Genomic DNA, 23,898 nt, shown 5'->3' with positions numbered 1-23,898 from the left:
GGGGACTTTGACAGATTAAGGTGCTATATGGCATCCATTAAGAGGACAAACTGCAGAATGAAGGCAAATACACTTGAATTAGGGAATACCTTCAAGGCAAAAAATCACAGAAGCCAAGAATGCCTATATACCATTAAGAAAATATTGCAGGAGGAGGATGCTGAAATGGATGAATGCACCTACCTCCTTGTGGTGTGGGTCAGGCAGGTTCGCCTGGCTAAAGAATACACACTATTTCTCCCAATTGGAGCTACCTCCCCTGCTTGGATCTTGGTACTAGAAAGAAAGAAAGAGAGAAGACTTTGGGACTGCCTGTCTCAGGTCATTCAAGGCCACTGCCCACACTCCTGCCTTCCTCTACTGGGCATGATGAGCCTCCTGCCGAGCACTTCCCAGGCCTGTGACTATTGTGAATGAACTTTAACAACAAAATCTGGTAGGGGTGTGCACATTACGTACACCCATCCTATTGAAGCCAATGCTGCAATCAATATCACAAGAGTCAAAGCCAGATGGTCTCCTGAAGAGATTGCAATGTTAGCTCACGCAAAAGTTTCCATTGTTCAAACAATAGGACCAAAGGATATTAATCAAAAAGCTTCAGGCTAAGTTTCCCCATCGAACAGCTGATGCGCTAACGGGAAGAAGGAAGATGGAGTCCTACATCAATTTGGTACAAGGTATTCTATTAGGTAGTGACCCTGGACCATTGGATGTCACTAGAGACACTGGACTAGCAGAGCTCTCTACTATTTTAGACGGTGCCCCTGGACCATTGGGGAGCACCTCTGTGACCAATCCCAGCTCACCGGTAGATTTAAGAAATCATGGACCATCGGGATGTGTAGGAATTCTGAAACAAAAGGAGACCCTGGACCATCGGGGAGCTCTCAGGACTTGATACCATGGGACTCTGGACCATCAGGGGCTTGCCAGTCCCCAATTCACCGGGAGACCGAAATACTATTAATATTAATCAAGATGTGCCTCAGACTTTAAGTGAGGCATCTTGTTCTGCCTGGAGGGGAGTAAAAAAAAATGCACCCTCTCGAGCAGTGCCAAGAGGGTACACATCTCAATAGGGTTTCCAAGTTGGAGTTTAATGGTCTATCTGTCAAGTCTATTAATCCACCAATGGAGAAAGTATGGGAGGATATCCCAGTGTACATCTGAAAAAAATCTCTGCATGACCAAATGTTAGAATTGTTAGTGGATTTGCCCTCACCAGTGATGGAACATTGCTATCTCAAGGTTTTATTAGCTCAAGCCCTTGATGATAGAATGAGTCTGGAGGATTTGGATGATTACATTATGAAAAATTTTATGGGTTCTGAAGTCAATTCAACTGCCAGTAGACCTTGAGTTGAAACTCATGGAACTGCAGCTAGACCTTTGAGCAGGAGGGTGCGCAGAGAGAGAGATTTTCGAATAACCAGCAATTATATTATAAAAATAGAAAGCGCTGTGCCTTAAATATTCTTAATCCTGTACAGATCTCAAAGGAAGTGGTGAAGCTAACTAGCTTTCTCGAGTTTTGGAGAGATATCTTTAGCATAGAGTCTCATGTTTCTGAAGTAACTGTTCCAGTATCTGATTCTGAAGATGGAGATCTACATAGAGAAACTTATAGACCCATCAGTAACCAGGAGCTCTGAGATACTCTTCCCAAGATGGCTGCAAGGCCGGTCCTGATGGAGTGACCCCTGTATTTTTAAGGAATGTTCCTGCTAAGATACTTAAAGACTAGTTCCATATATTGCTGTGGCTAGATCATCTTCCACCTGTACTCTTTGAGGTATATATTATCTTTTTGCTTACAACGGAGGATGAATCCAGCTCATTTTAGGCCAATTATGGTAGCATCTACATTATGGAGAGATATCTTTATATTTTTATGTACCATAAAAAATCGATCCAAAGCAAAGGGCATTCCTTCCAGTTGATGGAGTTATAGAAAAGTCTTTATATTGCACTCCTTACTAAGGTCATTAAAAGAGAACTTACTAAGACTTCATTTGGCATCTATTGACTTAGTGAAGGCTTTGGACAGTGTGAGCCATGGGGCAATCCTTGAGATGCTGAAGAGGAAGAAGTTTCCGGTCTCCTTTTTAAATTATATATCTTCTTCAAAATAAAAGTACAACTGAGTTGAGATCTGTCGGTGAGTGACACGTTATTCATCCCAGTGAAGGTGTTCAGTAGGGAGATCCTTTATCACCTGTCTTTTTTAATCTTGTTATTGACATGTTAGTGAGGGATCTCCCTGCCTACATCGGCTTTGATGTAAGTAAATTTAAAGTCAATGCCATGGTATTTTCTGATGATCTCGTCCTAGTAGCTTCAACATCCTCCTGGCACCAATGTTTACTGGATAGAATGAACTAATTTTTGAATAAAAGAGGCCTGCAAGCCAATATATTTAAATGTTGGAATTTGTCTTTGATCCCATTGGGGAGAAACAAGAAGCTAAAGGTTGATGACACAAGTTTCTTTGCCGGTGACCATCGCCTTCGAACCAGGCAAATAATTTCTGCATGGCATTACCTTGGGGTAGAGTTTACTCAATTAGGGAAAGCAATGGTCAGGGCCTCCTTGGTGGATATGCTTAAGCGTTTGAGGAAAGCTCCACTGAAGCCACAGCAAAGGGTATTTCTCCTCAGAATGTATGTAACACCAAGGCTGTTTCGTAGCTTAGTTCTAGGTAGAGTTATGGCCGGAAGGTGGAATACTTTAGATACCCAAGTGAGGTCTGCGGTCAGAGAATGGCTCTGCCTGCCACATGATATGGTCTCAGTTTACATTTATGCTGATATCTCGGAAGGGGGTTTGGGGATTCCGTCCTATATAGATGGATCATCTCTCTCCTGAAGAATTGGTTGGAGAAGCTCCAGTACTCACCTTCAGCCTTGACCAGACATGTTGTAAATCTACCACATATTAAGGTAGAGTTGAGAAACATCCAGAAGTTACAAAAAGATGGGGCAGTTAGTTTGGAGACTAAGGCATCAGTGAAGGGGCGGTGGACCCGCCTCTTACACGAGTCCTTTGATGGTCGGGGTCTAAGAGAATCAGGAAATGTGCATTCTCAACATCGGTGGGTGGGTGATGGAACCAAATTGTTGTCCGGCCATGCATATATTGGCCTCATAAGAACAAGGATTAATGCTCTTCCTACCCTCTCCAGAACATCAAGAGGACATGGCACAGAGAGAATACGCAGAGCTGGATGCAATGCGGTTGAGTTATTTGCTCTCATATCACAGAGGTGCATCCATACACAAGATTTGAGAGTGCAACAACATGATGCCATTGTGTACATTGTGCAAAATAGACTCTGGCAGAAAGGATGGCTAGTCAGAAAAGAACCACGCTTTACCACTGTTATTGTTGTTTGGTTTTTAGAAGCATTAGCAACTAAGGCCACATTGCTCCGGGGATATGTGGTGGCCATTCCCTGACCTTTCTGCATCCTCCGTATTTGGTGGTCATGGGCTCGAACTGCGGTCTAATCAAAGAAGCATGTGCTATGCACTGCTGCTCCTGCTCACCTGGCTACAGAGGCGCCCGCTTTACCACTGAGGAAGGTATTCGCAAACAGGACTTTCTGTGTGCAAGAGGTGGGTCTCTGTTCATTTTAGATGTGCAAGTGGTGGGAGCAGGAGAGGAACTTGAGGTATTGCATAGAAGGAAGAAAGTGTATTATGATAGAAATACTAGTTTAAAGAATGCAATAGCCTTGGAGTCTGATAACATCCAACTGTTGTCTCAACAATTACTGTCTCCTATAAAGGGGTGTGGCACTTAAGCGACCCTCCTCCGTACAATGGAGATAACAGCAGGCGATTTAAAAATATTGGCGGTCTGGGCACTGCAAGGGAGATTGAGCTGCTGGGGGCTCATCAGCAGGTGACCATGGTTTGACATAACTGAGTGTTATGGTGATTAACTATATGATTCCCCTGTATATAGTCTGGAATGTGGGTATTTATGTTTGGATTAATCTTTGTTATTATATTAAAGGTTACAATGGCAATTTGCCATTGCCATTTTAACCTTTGAATTAAAGGGAATTAATAAAAAAAAAAATATATATATATATATATATATGGAATACCTTTAAGGCAAAAAATCACAGAAGCCAAGAATGCCTACATACCATTAAGAAAATTTTGCAAGAGGAGGATGCAAAAATGGAAGAATGCAGAGCTGGCTGGACAAATAGAACAGAAAAAAAAAAAAACATAGCATGGGATAGATATAGAGGTGAACAGTACTAAAGCCCATAATGGCTACAAGCTGATTTAAAATAGAAGCATTAGCATTAGCATTAATAGAGGCATTTGATGCAAGAAAGCAAGCTTATGCAGCATCAACCAAAAAAAAAAAAAAAAACCACTTCACCCCTCTGTTCGTTCAAAATACCTGTCCAGCTGAGCCTTAAACTTATTTAGGCTATCAACTTCCACGACAAGGGATGGAAGTCTGTTCCACCAACCAACCACTCGCTGGCTAAAGGCAAATTTCCACACTTCTATCCTACATCTGTCTTTCCTCAATTTGAATTTATGCCCTCTCAGGTGATTATTCTGAGCGAGAGGAAGAATCCCATCAGCATTGAGCAGGCTCAAACCGTTCAATGCTTTATACACCTCTATCAGATCACCTCGCTGGTGCCTAGTCTCCAGACACTGTAATTTGCAAAACTTAAGCCTTTCTTCGTAAGAGCACCCCTTTGTTCCATTCACTAATCTTGTTGCCCTTCTCTGTACTCGTTCCAGCAGCTCTACATCCTTCTTGAAATGAGGCCTTCAGGCCTGTATACAGTACTCTAGGTGTGGCCTGACCAATGCCTTATACAAGGGAATAATCACCTCCTTATCCCTGCTAGAAAAATTCCTATATATCATTGACAATACACCATGAGCTACTCTTGCAGCCCGTCTGCACTGTCAGAGAACTTCATATCTGCCTGCACAACCCCCAGGTCTCTTTCATTCTTTACCACTGTCAGTGTACTACCACAGAGATGATACGTTGCTCTGGGGTTGCTGTTTCCCATGTGTAGTACTTTACATTTGTCAATGTTAAACTTCATTTGCCACCTCTCAGCCCATCTGCTCAACCTTTCCAGATCCTGTTGCAGCACCATAGTGTCACTAGTGTCCTTGACTACCCTGCCTACCTTCGTATCGTCTGCAAACTTCGACATTAAGCTTGATATACCATCATCAATATCATTTATGAATACAGAAAACAATAATGGACCCAACACTGAGCCCTGAGGGACTCCACTAATAACATTAGTCCACGATGAGCAGTGTCCATTGATTACCACTCTCTGTCTTCTCCCCCTCAGCCACCCTTTTATCCACAGCAGCAATTTGCCTCCAATGTCACACTGCTCCAATTTGTGCAGCAGTCTTCCATGTGCAACAGTATCAAAAGCCTTTCTAAGATCCAAGTATATAATATCAAAGTTATTCCCTGCATCCAGTTCCTTTGTGACTGCATCATAGTATCCAATCAAATTGATCAGGCAAGACTTCCCCTTAACAAAACCATGCTGTGTCCGAGCTATAACTGAAGTCTTGTCTAAATGATCCTGCAGTGCTTCTTCAACTAGTGCCTCCATTAATTTTCCTGGAACAGAAGTTAAACTCACAGGTCTATAATTGCTTGTGTCAGCCTTTGATCCTCCTTTATGAATTGGGGTCACATTTGCACATCTCCAGTCTGCGCGTACCTCCCCTGAGTCCAAGGAAGCTCTCATAATTATGGCTAAGGGTTTGCTTACTTCCTCTGCTGCCTCCTTTAATATAACTGGATAGATCCCATCCACCCCAGGTGCCTTTCTTGTATTTATCTTCAACAATTTCTCCTCCACTTTACTCTCAGTTATTACAAGATTCTCTAGCTTACTGCTAGAGTTGAATACAACTCTGGCTTTTCCCTCGCTAAATAACTTCTCATGTGTGAATGTCGATGCAAAATATTAATTTAGTTTGTTAGCTGCCTGAGCAGGATCATCAACAGTTGACCCATCGATATCAAGTGGAACAATCTGATTCATCCCCTTCCTTCTAGAGTTTACATAAGTAAAGAACTCTTTGCATCCCTTGCCAAAGATTTCTCGTAATCTGCCTTCGCCTGCCTAACCTCCTTTGTAACTTGGTTACAGATCAACTTGTATCTATCATAGGCTTCTGTGTCATGTGTTAATTTGTATGTATCCCATGCATGTTTCTTCTCTGCCATATGCCTCATCAGTTCATCTGACATCCATTTAGGCCTAAACCTTGAACAATATTTCTTAGTTGGTATGTAAAGCCTAGTAGCTTCCAAGATAAGTTCTTTGAATGCTTCCCATTTTGCATTTGCTGTTGGTAACATCATCAGTTGGTCCCACTGTATAGAATTTAAATACTGTCTCAGTCCATCATAGTCACCTTTACGAAAGCAATAATCCTTCCCTTTACCCCTAATGGTAGTTACCTCTTTGAGTAAATCCCACTTCAGCACACTGTGATCACTGCCACCTAGTGGTTCATTTACCTGCAGATTCTTAATGCATGAAGAATCACTGCTGATATTCAAATCAAGAGTATTCCTCCCTCTAGTTGCCTCCCGAACATGCTGATGTAGAAAACAATCATCCAATAAATCCACAAAAGCCTTGCTAGTGTGTGAGGGACCAGTCCCCAAACTCCAGTCAATATCTGGGAAATTAAAATCTCCCATTATAAGACTCTCTGATTTACTGGCCCACTCTATTTTCCTGTACAGTTTCTTATTATACTCATCAGAGTCATTAGGCCTATAGCACACTCCTACTCTCAATTTTGATCTCCCAATGCTTATGTCACACCAAACTGATTCGACACTGTACTGTCCAGTGATGTCCACTGGCTTCACTTCCTTTGATTTTATGTATTTCTTAACTAATAGCATAACCCCTCCTCCCTTCCTATCCAGTCTATCCTTTCTGTAGATGTTGTACTCCCCAAATTCCAGTTCTGCATTCCTTATATCTGTGTGACACCAAGTCTCTGATATCCCAACAATATCTGCCTTTGATGTTTTGAGCAATACCTCAAATTCATCAAATTTATTTACTAAACTCCTAGCATTGGTGTACACGCAAGTATACGTGCACCTTTTTCTATTCTTAGCTACCCTAACACAACCCATGTGTTTACTTGTTCCGCAATGACTCCCAGCAGTCTCTGAAATATCCTGAATCTTGTTTTTCAGGCTTCTGCTCATTCCAATATAAGCAGTGCAAGAATCTCTTTGACCTCTGCCAGTGGCTACTGTTAATCTATTCGTCTTTATATCGACCCAAGCTAGCAGTTTTCCGACCCACCTAACACTGCCTCAATAGCATCAGCAAATATTCTTGCACCCTTTCTATTTAAGTGTATCCCATCCCTGTAGAAGCAATCTCTCCTGTTAACAAGTACAGTCCAGGCTGAAAAAAATTCTACCCCTTGAGCCTTGCACAATCTTTCCAGGGCCGAATTGATCGACAAGGCTCTCATCATATATACTCCCTCCTATCGTGTCTGGGCAAAATTGCAGACATTTTCAAATTCAACCCTATTTCACGGCTTTTTTTCAACAGTGACCTGTACTTGTTAAGCAAATCTGCCGGTCTCCTACTCTTGATATCATTAGTACCACAGATAAAGTTAAAGAGGCCAAGGCTGCATGAGACAGCACTGGCTAAGAGAGCAACGAATGAGGACAAGGAATTTTTCACGTATCTGAATACAAGGAAGAAAAAAAGTGAAACAGAATGGACCTTGTGCACTGGATATGGGTAAGTCTTAGACAACTCAGCTGATGCTGTGGATGAACTGAACAGGTATTTTGCATCTGTCTTTACTGAAGAAAGACCCTTCATGCTGAGTAGAGGTTGTGCAAGTGAGGTAGAGTCATATGAAATTAGTGATTTTGAAATTACAGATGACTGTTTATTAGAAAAACCTTTCAGCATAAAGGCAAATAAGGCTCCAAAAGTTGATGGCATATACCCAATAATTTTGAGGGAGGCCACCAGGGAGTGTATTGAACCACTGAATTAATTTTGCAGGTACCTTTAGACTCGGGAGAGATTGCTTTGGATTGGATAAGTGCCAACATATTGCCAATACATAAAGGCACTTCTAGTGAAGTCGGTAAGTACAGACCAGTTAGTCAGAATTCAGTGATAGGGAAAATTTTAGAAGCAATGATTAAGAGTGAAACCCAGGGATATTTGGATTGATAAGCCATTCTGAATAACACACATGATTTTGTTAAGGGAAAATCATATTTAACTAACTTAGTAGGCTATTTTGTCATGTTTACTCATGAACTGGATGCAGGGAACAATTTCAACATAGTTTATTTGGATTTTAACAAGGCATGTGATTCATCCCTCATGTGAATAAATGTGAATCACATACCTTCAGATAAGGAGATGATTTGTAAACAATGGAATTGTAAAATAAATAGAAATTGCACTGGAAGCACAGAGGAATTGCTCAGCCACAGATGCTTGGCACCTGGGTGCAAAGAATAAGAACAAATGCAAATACACTGACTTGTATGTTACTTGAAATTTTAATAGTTTGAGGCTTTGTAGCCCTTGCTTACCTGATTTGGAGGAACGCCACTGTGAATAAATGTGCATCTCATTATCCATTCCCACTACTAAAATACCATGTCTGACCCATGAGAGATGCATAGGAAGAGGTGGTAATCCATCTGCTGTTGTCAAATGGGTAGTTCTAATTCTCATCCAGCGAATTTCATCTGTTATCAAAGGTAATGCCATAGATGATGCTTGCTTTAAAAGTGTACGATTAGTAGGCCTTGAGGATTTTGAGGCTTGAATGTTTGCTTGTGCAATTTCAGCTGAGACAGGTGTAAAAAGAAGTATCTGAAATGATAACATATTTCTATCATCATTAGATATAGGTTATCAGAATCTTTGACTTCAGATTCAATAATACTTTCTTTTAAATTTGCTTTTATATAACAGAATGCAAAACAAAATATTGCTTAATATGTTTTGTGTGCTGTTCTAAAAATGTAAAAATGTATTTAAAATTATTCACCAAATTCATGTTTTGTGGTTTTAATTAAATGAATATATACTTGAATATAAATTGCACACACACACATAACTAGGTTTATAAACCCTAGAAATTTCAATATCCTTTAGAAATTCAAATCAATCCTCTCAAATTATATCTTTGAAATGATTATATCATTGAAAATTTATATTTTGAAAATAATAAATGCTACTTTTGCAAAAAATATCATTTAAAAATAGCAATTAAAACAAAAAAATGCATGAAAAAATATGTAAATAACAATTATCTCATGACACTTCACATAAAAATATAATAATAAGACTAACTGTTCAAAAGGAGAAAGAAAAATTAAAGAGACCCTGCATGCAGATATCACAATGATTCTACTGTAGGATATTGGGAAGTTCATTAGATTCAACCACTTATCAATTCCCTTGTTAGCTGACTCTCATAAACACAGACAGTTGGAGAAAATCGTGGTAACATGATGTTCTCCAATTGTCCTATGTTTAATAGATAAAAACTACAGCAAATGACACTAATCCACCATGTGTAAAGATTAAGCTGTTTTATTTAAAATGTTACAAAGTTAATTTAAACACACTTCAACAGAAACACAAACAGTATGGCAACATTTCAAGAAGTCTCACTGTTTCTTGTTAAGTCTACAGAGTGGATTAGAATAATAACCAAAGTTGGAAATTAATTACAATTAATACAACAACATTAATTATATTATAATATCTAGTTGTACCTGGTGTAACATACGCCATCTTTCTGATTATGGTGTAAATAGTTTAATCTACATCCTTAAGTCTTCACCATTTTTGTTTAGCAGTGATATAATTCTACAGCAGTCACCTGTGGGATATATGCATATGTCTCTACTGCAGGTGGTTCTTCGTTTTCTCCAACAAATATTGCAGCAACCTCCGTTTTGGATGTAGGTGTTATGTCCTCTCTTATCTAAGTCCGGGTGTTCTATGAATGCCATGTGCACATTTATTGTGGATGTGGCCTGCATTATTTGATGCATTTGTTTATATGACTCAGCAAATGACAGTTAACTTGTCGCAGAATCTCGTCCAATTGGTACACAACTTTGGCCATACACCCTTGGCTTGAGTGTTTTTCAAGCTGTTTTGTTGTTGCTTCAGTAGAATCGAAAATATGAAGTTGTTCATATTCTGGCTCATTTTCCTCGTTTGGATATATAGCAGTGAGACCAAATGGTAAATCTGGCCGTGTATTCTAAAACAGTACGAACAATTTCCAGGCAGTGATTTAACCTCTGCACCCATTGATGCGAAAGCCACTGCTGAATTATACTCTCGTATATGTTCTCTGTAGTTATTTGCATCACGTGTATCCCCTTGTAAGCAGCTCTCGTAATAGAGTAGGGGTCTTAGGCTCACAGTTGTAACTCATGTATTTCCTATGTCCTGCCCTTTCACATTAATTACAGCTTGTTGATTATCCACTTCCGGTAATTATATCTGATTAGTCTTACAGCGTTTTACCCATCTTCTCATTTCCAATCTTGCTTCTCTTTCTTCAATGTTTTCAGTCCATCTTCGTAGTTGTAGAGTCTCATTCCAGTCTTTCGGTCTATTATATCACTCCTCTAATGTTTCATTAGCATTTCTTCTACATTTTCTCAAAGTTCTTACACACTATTCAGCCATTTATACACTTCTTAAAACTTAGAACAACGGTTTATTAAATTTGAAGACAGATAAAGTAAACATAGATTGATAGCTTTCAGGCATTTTCTTCAGTTGAAAAACGTTAGTACAAAAATTAATAAAGAATGCCTGATATGGTGGTAATGCGAGGTAAACCACGTGAACAGGTTCTGGCAACAATTAGCGGTTGGAAAATTTGTGCAGCACACCTAAGCGTTTTATATATATAGATTGCAATATATGACTAAGTTATTAAACCATTGATTAGTTTTATGAGGAAAGAAGAAAGGTGGGAAGCCGGGATGAAAGAGAAGTTTACCTACTTTTACAGTTAACTACAGTCAAACTTGTTTTATAACGAGCATCAAGGGAACAACAAAATTTCCTCGTTATAACAGTTACTCGCTATACCAGTTATAGCGGAGATGGGGGAACACCTTGGGCCATTAAACAATGAACACTTTATATCATTGATGAGTTAAATCTAACCCCCTATTTTTTTTTTTTTTTTTTTTTAATACTCAATAACTTGATAACAAGATAGATTAAAAAACAAAAGAATTATGAGAGAAAAAAATAATAGAAATATATAAATACATAGTATTTGTATTAATATGCTTGTATAAACTATATGAGCATATTAATACTTAATATTAAACACAATTTATTTCTCTGAAATTAAAAACAATACAATTTAATAATAAACATGATTTAAATTAGTCTTTATTTATGAATCTTAAAATTGATATTTGTTTTAAAGATTTCACTTTGATTTTTCTTAAGTTTCCCCTTAAAACACTCAATGCATTAAAAGTCTCATTACTTGCCTCAGTTCCATGAAAAAAATTGACTAATGTGGCCATTGCACCTTCAGCTTGTCGGCACTGAATCTGATTCACTTTCAATTGTCATCATATCATCATCAGGATCCTTGAGGTTGACACAGACATTCCCTTAGATATGCCAGTCAAACTGAGCAAGCTACCTGGGAATTTAAAATGCTGATTGAACTGATAGTCAGGTGACACTCAAGTTGAGTGGACCGAATTTCGGTGAAGTTCAGACGATCTGTGACAACCAAATCCTCTGCTTGAACCTTGACGATGGTGGGACTGTTAATAATTGTGGGTATAACCTCCGTCAGAAAGCACACGGTGGGTGACCACCCAGGTGTGAACCAAAGTAAGCAGGAGTCGAGGTGTGGCACCCACACCACACGGAGGAATGCTGCACCTTGGTGTTACCAGGTAATTTGGTAATTTCGTTACGAGGCAATACTAGTTGGTAGATGGCTCTCATCAACCGGTGCAATACCACCACTTTGATTACTGGAGGCTTGAAGTGGTGGAACCCATGTTTAGTCTCCAAAGTTAAGTTCCGGTCAACCCTTCCCCCATCTCTTCCATCATGTAGTATGATTGATGAATTTTGAGGTTATGATGAACATCGTGGAGAGATCCAATCTTCCTTACATTGAGGGTACAGCTCTAAAACGGTGCTCGCAGGCCGGCTGCTAGTCAGTACACTGGACCAAATCTATTGGTAAATTTCTAGGAGGCTTCTGGATCAGCTAATGCATAATCTTGCTACCTCTACTCTGCCAGATAGTGATTGGAGGGAGTCCGTGTAGTGTGTATGTGGGGGCATTGTCAAGGCCATGTTATGTATAGGATATGGGTACATTCTTACCATGTGTATTCCATATTCAAAAATTTCATTACTTCATACAGCATGTTCTCACCCCCATCACTTTTTTTTACTACTGATTACACCATGATTTGTCAAACTAATACAGCAAGCAATCTTGTCTCCGAAAAGATCTAAACCTCCCAAACACTTCCTAGTTCATTTCACAAATATACGTGGTTCTAATCTCAACAATGTCCATTTCCACTTCAGTCTGCCAAACCAAATGTACTTTTTTTCTGACAGAATCTCAGTTATCGGTTGATTCAACCACTGCTCATGCCAGTTGTCCAAATTTTCATTGTGATTCCTTTCACCTCAAAGGTGGTACTTGTGCATATGTTCATTCCAACGTTCCCAGAGACTTGGTAATTTGGATTCTCCTCTTTTTGACTTTCTCTGGCTTAAAATCTCTCTACCTCATTGTGTCAAAATCTGTTGTCTCTACCATTCTCCCAACTCCACTAATCACTTGGAACTCTTTGACTTCCTCTCTTTGCAACTTGACTTTCTCCAGTTCAACTTTCCTGATAGTGAGGTAATTTTGCGTGGTGATTTGAATGTTCACAACTCCAGCTGGCTTCCGTTTTCTAGTCACATAGACCTGGCTGGTCGAGATACTGATGCTTTTCCAATTACTAATGATCTTGAACGGATTGTTCATTTACCTAGAAGAATACCTGACAATCCTAACCATACAGGCAACAAGCTTGATCTTTTTATCACAAATAACCTTTCTAAGTACACGGTCAAAGTGAGTGATGCTTTAGCCACCTGAGATCACAACTTGGTGATTGTCTCTTCTCCAATGGAGCCTTTATCTCATGGCTATTCCCAACCTCATGTTGTTTGGTATTACAAAATTCCAAATGGGATGACCTGCAAGATTTCATTTCTCCTTTTTCTTGATCGGTTGTGGTTGTTATTTGGTTTTTAGGAGCATTAGCAACTAAGGCCATATTGCTCCGGGGATATGCGGATATGCGGTGGTCATTCCCTAACCTTTCCGCATCCTCCGTATTTGGTGGCTCACGGGCTCGAACCCTGGTCTAATCAAGAAGCATCTGCTACGCACTGCTGCTCCTGCCCAACTGGCTATGGAGGCGCCTTCTTGATTGGATTACTGTTTCAAAACTTCTGATGTCAGCGTTTCCTCAGATCATATCAGTGGAATTATTCTTGTAGGAATGGAATCCTTTCTTCCTCACTCCACTTTAAAATTTCATCCTTTATCTAAACCTTGGTTTCCGCATAAATTTGCTAAGGCTGCTCAAGAGAACATTGCATATCATAATTGGTTTGTTTCCAATTCTTTTTTTATTTTCTGCCAACACCAAAGCTCGCAACAATTGTAAAGCCGTTATTTATAAGCCCGAACTAGATTTTGAAAAGGCTAAGAGTAGAAAACCTGCTTCTTGCCCTAATGGTAGCCGAGCATTCTGGTCTCTTGCCAAAGCTATTGGCTGCAACTTTAGCCCATCTCTGCTCCCCTCCCTATCAAAACCAGATGGTTCTATTGTCACTTCAGCCAAAGATAAAGCTGATTTGGTAGCATCCCATTTTCCTTTAAAATCACGTATTAATGATCTTGGTAAAACACCTCCCACCATACCCAACACACTACATTCAATGCCTCCTGTAGTCTTCACTCAAAAGGATGTCAGAAGGATTTTGATGATTTTTGATGCTAAGAAAAATCAAGGTCCTGATGGTATTTCTCCACTTGTTCTCAAAACCTATGCTCCTGAACTTACTCCAGTTCCTCGTCACCTTTTTTCACTTTCTTATTCCAAAGGTGTTTTTCCTTCTGATTGGAAATTTGCTCATATCCAGCCAGTTCCTAAAAAGGGTGACAAATCCCTCCCATCCAATTATTCCCATTGCAATTACTTCTACTGTTTCTAAAGTAATGGAGAAATCAATTAACCGCCAACTCTTAAACTACCTAGAAACCTTCTATCTGATCAACGATCGCCAGTATGGATTCCGTCAGTGTCGATCCATTGGTGATATTCTGGCTTATGTTACCTATTTATGGACAAATTCAATGGAAAAGTTCGGTGAAACACAGGCTCTTGACATCTCAAAGGCTTTCGATCGTGTTTGGCATAAAGGTCTTCTAAACAAGCTTCAATCTTATGGTTTGCCACCTGTTTTTCGTAAATGGTTTTACAGTTTTCTCTCTGACTGCTCATTGAAGGTGATGGTAGATGACTCTGTCTCTTTTAACTTCTCCACTAATGCTGGTGTCCCCCAAGGTTCAGTTCCTTCCCCCACTCTTTTCCTCTTGTATATTAATGACCTTTTTCCATTGACCATAAATACTATCCATAGTTTGGCCGTTGATAGCACATTGCATTCCACTGTCCAGTTTGAGAAATCTGGCCCTGCTCAATCAACTTCTCAAAGATCCGCTACCATTTCCTTAAATGCGACCTCCAGGAAATTCTCCGCAAAAAGGGATTCTTCTGCTCCTATGCTAATCTTTGGTGACACTCAAATTTCTAAGTATATGATATATCTCTCTCTCTCTCTCTCTCTCTCTCTCTCTTGCAGATTACCCTGACATTTAATCTCTCTTGGCATAAGCACATTCTAGCTTATGTTACCCATTTATTGACTAATTCAATGGAAAGGTTCGGTGAAACACAAGTAGTTGCTCTTGACATCTCAAAGGCTTTTGATTGTGTTTGGCATAAAGGTCTTCTAAACAAGTTTCCATCTTTTGGTTTGCCAACTGTTTTTAGTAATTGGTTATCCAGTTTTCTCTCTGATCACTCACTGAGGGTGATGGTAGATGGCTCTCTGTCTTCTAACTTCTCCACTAATGCAGGTGTCCCCCAAGGTTCAGTTCTTTCCCCCACTCTTTTCCTCTTGTATATCAATGACCTTCTTCCATTGACTGGAAATCCTATCCATAGGTTTGCCGATGATAGCACATTGCATTCAACTTTCCATTTTGAGAAACCTTGTCCTGCTCAATCAGCTTCAACTTCTCGAAAATATGCTACCAATTCCTTAAATACCGATCTTTAGGTAATTCTCCAGTGGGGCAAAGACAACTTAGTTGATTTCAACCCTTCTAAAACTCAGTCTTGTCTTATATCTCGCAAAAAGGATTCTTCTACTCGTATGCTTATCTTTAGTGACACTCCGATTTCTAGGAAAAATGATATATCTCTTTTGGGGATTACCTTGACTTCTAATCTCTCTTGGCACAAGCACATTACAAATATTGCTTCCTCTGCATCTAAAAAACTTGGTTTTCTCTTTCGCTCTCGGCGTTACTTTTCTTCCAAACAGCTGCTCACTCTGTATAAATCGCAAATTTGCCCTGCCATGGAATATTGTTCCCACATCTGGGGTGGTGCCCCCAAAACCTCTCTCAGGATTCTTGATTCCATTCAGAAGAGGGCAGTTAGGTTAATTAATGATTCATCTCTAACTGAGTCTCTCCAATTGCTTTCTCATAGACACACTGTTTCTGCTGCATGCCTCTTCTACAGATACTTCCATGGGCACTGTTTTTCTGAATTGGTTTCTATAATTCCTGCTCTCTCTCTCTCTCTCTTTCAAAACAGTCCGAACACGTGCCGCCACCAGCCAACATCCATTTACTGTCCAACTTCAAACCCACAGAACCAACTTTTCATCTTCCTCATTTATTCATTCAACTGCCGTTTTCTGGAACAACCTTCCTTCATACGTATTTCCTGAAAATTACAATCTCCAGAAGTTCAAGTCCAATGTCAACAAATATCTTCTTTCGTCTTCTTAACCTCAAAACCAAGCACGGTACTAAGTACTATAGGTTCTAATACCTCTTGTGTTTGGGGTTCACATAAAAAAAAAAAAAAAAAAAAAATTACAAATATTTGTCCCTCTGCATCTAAAAAACTTGGTTTTCTCTTCCAAACAGCTGCTCATACTGTATAAATTGTAAATCCGCCCTACCATGGGCAAATTTTCAGGTTTCTCTCAGGTTTCTAGATTCCATTCAGAAGAGGGCAGTTTGGTTAATTAATGACTCATCTCTAACAGAGTCTCTTCACTATCTGTCTCATTGACATTCTATTTCTGCTGCATGGCTTTTCTACAGATACTTCCATGGGCACTGTTCTTCTGAATTGTTTAGATTGTATCTATAGGTTGTAATACTCCTCGTGTTTAGAGTTTTCATAAAAAAAACACAATCATCATCTTTACCCTCGTTGTTATCGTGTTTGTTGAGCACAGCATCTACAATGTCATTCTCTGTAAGAAGACCATTAGCTAATAAGTTTCTTTGGTGAAACTCCACCAACTAGTACAAATTCATCGATCTTATCTGTATTAAAACCTACAATGTTGTTACATAGCAAACATTCGGATAACCGTAAGTTGTTTTCTTCATTTCCATTTTCTTCATTTATAACTGAAATTTCATTTAAATTTAATTTCGATTTCTTGAAGCAAGTCGATATGGTTGTCGAAGTAATGTTGTTCCATGCATTATTCAATAAATTTGTAGCATCCAATATCAATACATTCTCGGTAAGTTTCTGTTCTCTTTGACTGATCAGATATAGAACTAGAAATCTTTTATAAAATTCTTTTAAACTCTTGATTACACCTGTCCATTGGCTGTAAAATTGATGTCGCATTGGGAGGCAGAAACATTAGCTTATTATAGGACAAATTTTGAATTTGGGGATGTGTAGGACAGTTATCAACTAACAATAAAATATTTTTCTTGTTTTTAAATAGCTCCTTATTCCAGTCATTTATATATTGCCGAAAAATATCCCAGCCAAGCTTTCTTATTTGCAGTGGAATCTACAGGAAGTTTCCTTATGTTTTTTAAACACTGACATTTTAACAATTTTCCAATAACAATCAGTTTTTTTATCAGTTCCAGTAATATTTGCGCATACAAGCACAGTCAAGTGAGCCTTTGATTTTTTTCCACCAACACATTTTTCTCCTTTGAATTTACACGTATTGTCAGGTGTCGAATTATAAAAATTTCCTGTTCTATTGGCATTGTAGTATTAGTAGTAACAATAGAGATCTAATATTAGTAGTAATAATAATGATGCAAGAAAATGAGCTTACATAGCATCACCCAAATAAAAAAAAAAAAAAAAAAAATTCACACAACCATTCCCTCTAAATGTTTGTCCAGTTCCTCCTTGAATTTATTCAAGCTATCAACTTCCATAATAACAGATGGAAGTTTGTTTCAGCAATTAATGACTCACTGACTAAATGCAAATTTCCACACATCTATTCTACAACTGTCTTTCTTCATTTTGAATTTATGTCCCCTGAGGTTCATAATCTGAGCAAGCGGGAGAATCCCATCAGAATTCAGCGTGCCCAACCAATTCAAAACCTTACACACCTCAATCAGTTTACCTCACAGGTGCCTAGTCTCCAGCCGCTGCAATTTGCAGAAGTTAAGACTTTCTTGGTAGGAGAACACCTTCATTTCCCTCACCAATCTTGTTGCCGTTCTCTGTACATGCTCAAGCAACTCTACATTCTTCTTAAAATGAGGCCTCCAGAGACCTGTATGTACTCAAGTTGGGGCCTGACCATTGCCTTATACAAAGGGATAATCACCTCCTTTTCCCTGCTAGCAAAATTTCTGTGTATCATTGAAAATACCCCATGACCTGCTCTGGCCGCCTGTCTGCATTGCTCAGAAAACATCATATATAACTGCATAATCGGTCGCATGTCTTTTCATTTTCTACCAACCTAAGTGAAGTAGCACACAGCTGGTACATTCCTCTGGGGTTACTTCTACCCATATGCAGTACTTTGCATTTGTCAATATTAAACTTCAGTTGCCACTTCTCATTCCATCTGCCCAAGTTTTCTAGATCCTGTTGCAGCAGCACAACTGCTGTAGATGTCTTTGTCATTGAAATCTTTCCTGATTTCTGCCCAAATATGGTCTATCCATTCATTTGCCATTATTGGATCTGCAGATGGAGATTCTCCACTAATTTAAGCATAAACGATGTTTTGTCAGTATTTAAATAGATCCAGCCAACTGTTGTTACACACAAATTTGTCGCATCTGAATTGTTTAGCAAATTTTTCTGCTCGAGCCTTCAAGATCGTACCGTCTATTGAAATTCCAGCACTTCTTTGTGGGGTGAACTATTGAAGCAATGCTTCCTCAATGTTTGCAACTTTTCGCTTTCTAAATTTTTATTTTAAGTTATGTTCTTTTCCAGTGCTGTTATGTAAACATCTTGACTCTTCAACAATGTCGATACGCTTGAAGAGGACACAGAAAACTTTTTACACACTTAGCATTAGCATTAGTTGAGGCCTATGATGCAAGAAAGCAAGCTCATAAAGCATCATCCAAAAAAAAAAAAAAAAAAAAACCCTTCCCATTTCACCCATCTGGTCACCCCAAGTGTTTGTCTAGTTCAGCCTTAAATTTATTTAATTTTATTTTATTTTATTTAATAAAATTAAATTATTTAATTAAATAAAATTAAATTATTTAATTTAATTTTATTTAATTAGTCTATTCCAGGAATGACCTACTGGCTAAAGGCCAACTTCCACACATCTATTCTACAACTGTCTTTCCTCAATTTGAATCTATGTGCCCTCAGATTCTTAATCTGAGTAAGTGGAAGTATACCGTCATCACTGAATCTGACAACCCATTCAAGGCCGTATACACTTCAATCAGATCACCTCGCAGGTGCCTAGTCTCCAGATGCTGCAACTTACAGAACTTAACCTTTCTTTGTAAGCACTCTCCTTTGATCCTCTCACCAATCTTGTTGCCCTTCTCTGTATGAATTCTAGCAACTCTACATACTTCCTAAAATGAGGCTCCCAGACATGTTCGCAATACTCAAGGTGTGGCCTGATCATTGCCTTATACAAAGGGACAATTGCTTCCTTGTCTCTGATAGCAAAATTCCTATATATCATTGACATAACTCCATGACCTGCTTTGGCAGCCAGTTTGCACAGTCTGCTCAGAGAACTTCATATCTGACTGCACAACTACCCCCGGGTCCTTCTCATTCTCCAATTCCCTGAGGGTAGTACCACACAGTTGGTACATTTCTCTTGGGTTACTGCTACCCATATGCAGTACTTTCCATTTGTCAATGTTAAACTTGTCAGCCCACTTGTTAGGCAGATGGGCTGACAGTTACCACTTGTCAGTCCATCTGCCTAACTTTTCTAGATCCAGTTGCAGTAGCATACTGTCTTTACTACCATTAACAACCCTACCAACACATGTATCATCTGTAAACTTGGACATTTAGCCTGATATACCTTTATCAATATCACTGATAAATACACAAAACAACAATGGGCCCAGCACTGAAGCCTTCTCCTCCACTTTGCTCTCAGTTATTACAAAATCACTTAGCTTCCTGTTATAGTTTGATAAATGTCTGGCATTCCCCTTCTTCAATATGTGTAAATGTAGCTGTAAAATACTCATTCTGTTTATCAGCAATTTGAGCAGGATCATCAATATTCGAACCATCTATGTTAAGTGGACCAATCTGAATCATTCCCTTGCTTCTAGAGTTAATCTGCCTTTGCCTGCCTAACCTCCTTTATGACCTGATTACATACTAGCTTATATCTGTTGTAGGCTTGTTTCTTGCCTTTTAATTTATATACATCCCATGCATTTTTATTCTCTGCCACGAGCCTCATTAATTCATCTGACATTCATTTATGCCTGAACCTTGAACTGTATTTCTTAGTTGGTATGGAAAGTGTAGTAGCCTCCAAGATTAAGTCCGTGAAGGCTTCCCATTTTGAATTCACCATTGGTAACATCAGCAGTTGATCACACTGTATAGAATTTAAAAACTGTCTGAGACCACTGTATTCACTTTTATGAAAGAAAAACCCTTCCCTTTACCCTTGATCATAAACTTCAACATTTTTTGCACCACGTTCTAACTCATGAATAATTTTGACTTTTTCATGAATCGAGAGACACTTTTTTTTGTCAGTAGACATGTTTCCAATGGAAGGGTTTGTTAGTACTAATTTTACTTTAAAATGATAAAGTGATCTGCATACAAAGTTCTTAGAAGTTCCGAAATGCATACAATGTTCCGCGAAGTTCCGAAATACATACAACATTCTTAGCATGTCCCGGAATGCACAGAATATTCTTAGAGGTCCCATTATTAAAATACTTAGAAGTCCTGAAATAAATTTATGGTTCAGCGAATACAAGACAATCTGTAAATAGGGTAATGCGACAAGTGGAATGCCAATGCACTACTGTATAGGCCCCGTCCCCAGAGGACAAGGTCATAAACCGGCAGCTAATTCGATGCAGGTGGTCATAATATCCTTTTCATTTTCGTCTATTCCAAGAATTGGGTTTTTTTGACTACCCAAGCAATTAAGAATGTCTGCATAGTTACCAAAATTTGTTCGGTATATCCATGTAGTATGGATATACTGAAAAAATTTTCCTGTAAATTAAAGAAAAATAATGATTAAAATATCAGAAAATTACAGAATTTAATTAGCAAAAAAGAGCTAATTACAGTGAAGAAACTGCAGTGTTAATAACCTTAGAAAAAACATCAGGAAAATGGAGAAGGCTTACTTGTTAGACTGTCTCCTAGACTGATGAAGAATGAAAACTATTGTAACAGGACAGCATGTGGAAGTAGAGGTTTACAGAGTCTAGGCAACTACTGAGTCAGCCAATGGGATGTGACTGTGTGAATAGTCCCAGAGAACAAGGGTACTGGAAAAATAGGAAGGATGTATTTCAAGTGACCAATGTCAAATGAGTTACTGTGGTGCCAGATCTGGATTTCCAGAATAACTGATCAAGGGTTATGAAATAAAAGGTGGATTATCAGAAGATAAAGAGTGGGAACCCAAGAATATGGGCTGAAACCCAAAGGAGGAAGGAATGTAGGGTAGGAAGTGAGAAAATAAGCTCGAATAATGAATAGTGGCTGCTGGCTGGTAAAAGGATCTGTATTTGGGACCTGCATTTGATAGCTTTACTTTAAAGCCCTGGAGCCTTCTTTTCAAGGATACCTTCTTAGGTTTTTCTAAGATTTCTACGTGAAATAAAGTGACGTAAGCTGTACTGAAGGAGACCCTTGTGTTTTTTTTTTTTTTTTTTATTCCTACTGTGGATGCTCTAAAGCATATAAGTAAGCTTCTTTGACCACCCTACTAGAGTATGAAGAAGAGCAGAAGTTTTCATCAGCCATAGAAAGGAACCATTTGTAGAACAATCTTTAAAGCCAAACTTTGATCAGATACGCTAATGACATCTTCCTTGTTCGGAAACAACTTCACATACATTTACAAAAACAACAACAGTTTCCACAACAAAATCAACTTCAAGTTGGAACTGTAAGAGCATGCACAGTTACCATTTCTGGACACTTTGTCTAATCAGAATGCCAAGCAGATTAAACAGAACAGGCTACAGAAAGTCCATAGACATGGGATGTAGCCTGAACCTCAAGTCATCCCACCACTCAACTAAGATAGGAGTCAGACTGTACATTCTCAGAGTGCTAAAAGTATTCAGACAACCACAAGCCATCCAACATCAAACTAAGAACATCAAATCAACAGCTAGAGAGAATAACCCCTGGCCTTGTGGCCGTGAAGGGCTTATTGCAATGTATCCATTGTATTACCATTATTATTATTATTGCAATAAAGATTTCTATTGCAATACCTAACCAGCAGAAATTGTACACTGAATCATCAATAATTCCATCCCCAATTTTGATAAACCTTCAAATGAGAGAGAGAGAGAGAGAGAGAGAGAGAGAGAGAGAGAGAGAGAGAGAGAGAGAGAGAGAGAGAGAGAGAGAGCTTTTAGCATCATCACAGCGAATGCAGCCAAGGCCTACAACATACCTACTTTCTCCAGGCATATCCTTAAAACAACTGCTCTCCATCCAGGAAAAATCAATGTTCATTCTCATGCAGAAGTCCAATTTTGTTTTTCAAATGTGTTTTTTAGTGATATAGGCCCTGCTTGTGGGAGAATAAAGAAAAACTTTTTATGATATTCTAGTTTATTACTAGACTGAATGGGATAATAATATTTTGTGTGGTTTTTTGCTTTTATGGTGTTGTGCTTAAAAAACTTGGTTTATGTTGATTTTTTTCAATGACAGATATGACTGCACAATTACTCTGGGAGTAATTGTGCAGTCAGATATGAAGCTCTCTGAGCAGTGCAGATGGGCTACCAGAGCAGGTCATGGAGTTTTGTCAATGATATATAGGAATTTTGCTAGCAGAGACAAGGAGCTGATTATCCCTTTGTATAAGGCAATGGTCAGGTCACACCTTGAGTACTGTGTACAGGTATGGAGGCTTCATTTTAGAAAGGATATAGAGTTGCTAGAAAAAGTACAAAGAAGGGCAACAAGATTGGTGAGAGGAACAAAGGGGTGTTCTTACTAAGGAGGACTTCAGTTCTGCAAGTTGCAGCATTATACACCTCAATCAGATCACCTTGAATGGTTTGACCAGGCTCAATTTTAAGGGCACAAAAGGTGATATAGTTGTACACATTGGCACTAATGATATTAAGAGTAGGAGACCGGCGGAATTACTTAAGAATTACAGATCACTGTTGGAAAAAAAGCCGTAAATTAGGGTTGAATTTGAAAGTGTCTGCAATTCTGCCCAGACACGATAGGAGGGAGTATATGATGAGAGCCCTGTCGATCAATTCAGCCCTGGAAAGATTGTGCAAGGCTCAAGGGGTAGAATTTTTTCAGCCTAGTCTGTACTTGTTAACAGGAGAGACTGCTTCTACAGGGATGGGATATACTTAAATAGAAAGGGTGCAAGAATGTTTGCTGATTCTATCAAGGCAGTGTTACGTGGGTCAGAAAACTGCTAGATTGGGGGAATACAAGGACTAATAGATTAACAGTAGCCACTGGCAGAGGTGAAAGTGATTCTTGCACTGTTTCTATTGGAATGAGCCGCAGCCTGGAAAATAAGATGCAGGATATTTCAGAGACTGCTGGGAATCACTGGGGTACAAGTAAACACATGGGTTGTGTTAGGGTAGCTAAGAAAAAGAACAGGTGCATGTATATGTGCGTGTACACCAATGCTAGAAGTTTAGTAAATAAATTTGATGAATTTGAGGTATTGCTCAAAACATCAAAGGCAGATATTGTGGGGATTTCAGAGACGTGGTATCACACAGATATAAGGAATGCAGAACTGGAATTTGGGGAGTACTATGTTTACAGAAGGGATAGACAGGATAGGAAAGGAGGAGGGGTTATGCTATTATTTAAGAAATACATAAAATCTGAGGAAGTGAAGCCAGTCGACATTGCTGGACAGTGTAGTGTCGAGTCAGTTTGGTGTGACATAAGCATTGGGAAATCAAAATTGAGAGTAGGAATATGCTATAGGCCTAACGACTCTGATTA

At 39.0% G+C, this 23,898-nt stretch overlaps 1 protein-coding gene across 3 annotated transcripts in view; it reads right to left on the bottom strand.

Moving 5' to 3' along the window:
- The window catches only part of Rbcn-3A (rabconnectin-3 alpha), a 980,796-nt gene that overhangs the window by 591,113 nt on the left and 365,785 nt on the right, over positions 1 to 23,898 (bottom strand). For all 3 annotated transcript variants that reach the window (XR_016547873.1, XM_090388469.1, XM_090388476.1), the window contains exon 23: positions 8,638 to 8,923. Coding sequence is in view for 2 of the 3 variants with exons in the window: in XM_090388469.1 (XP_090244595.1) it covers positions 8,638 to 8,923 (286 nt within the window). In the remaining variant the exon portion in view is untranslated. The remainder of the gene's footprint in view (positions 1 to 8,637; positions 8,924 to 23,898) is intronic.

This window comes from Mastigoproctus giganteus, chromosome 2 (genome assembly GCF_048544385.1).
Source record: "Mastigoproctus giganteus isolate SK-2022 chromosome 2, ASM4854438v1, whole genome shotgun sequence".
Classification (NCBI taxonomy): Eukaryota; Metazoa; Arthropoda; class Arachnida; order Uropygi; family Thelyphonidae; genus Mastigoproctus; species Mastigoproctus giganteus.
This window is presented reverse-complemented; position numbering and strand designations above follow the sequence as displayed.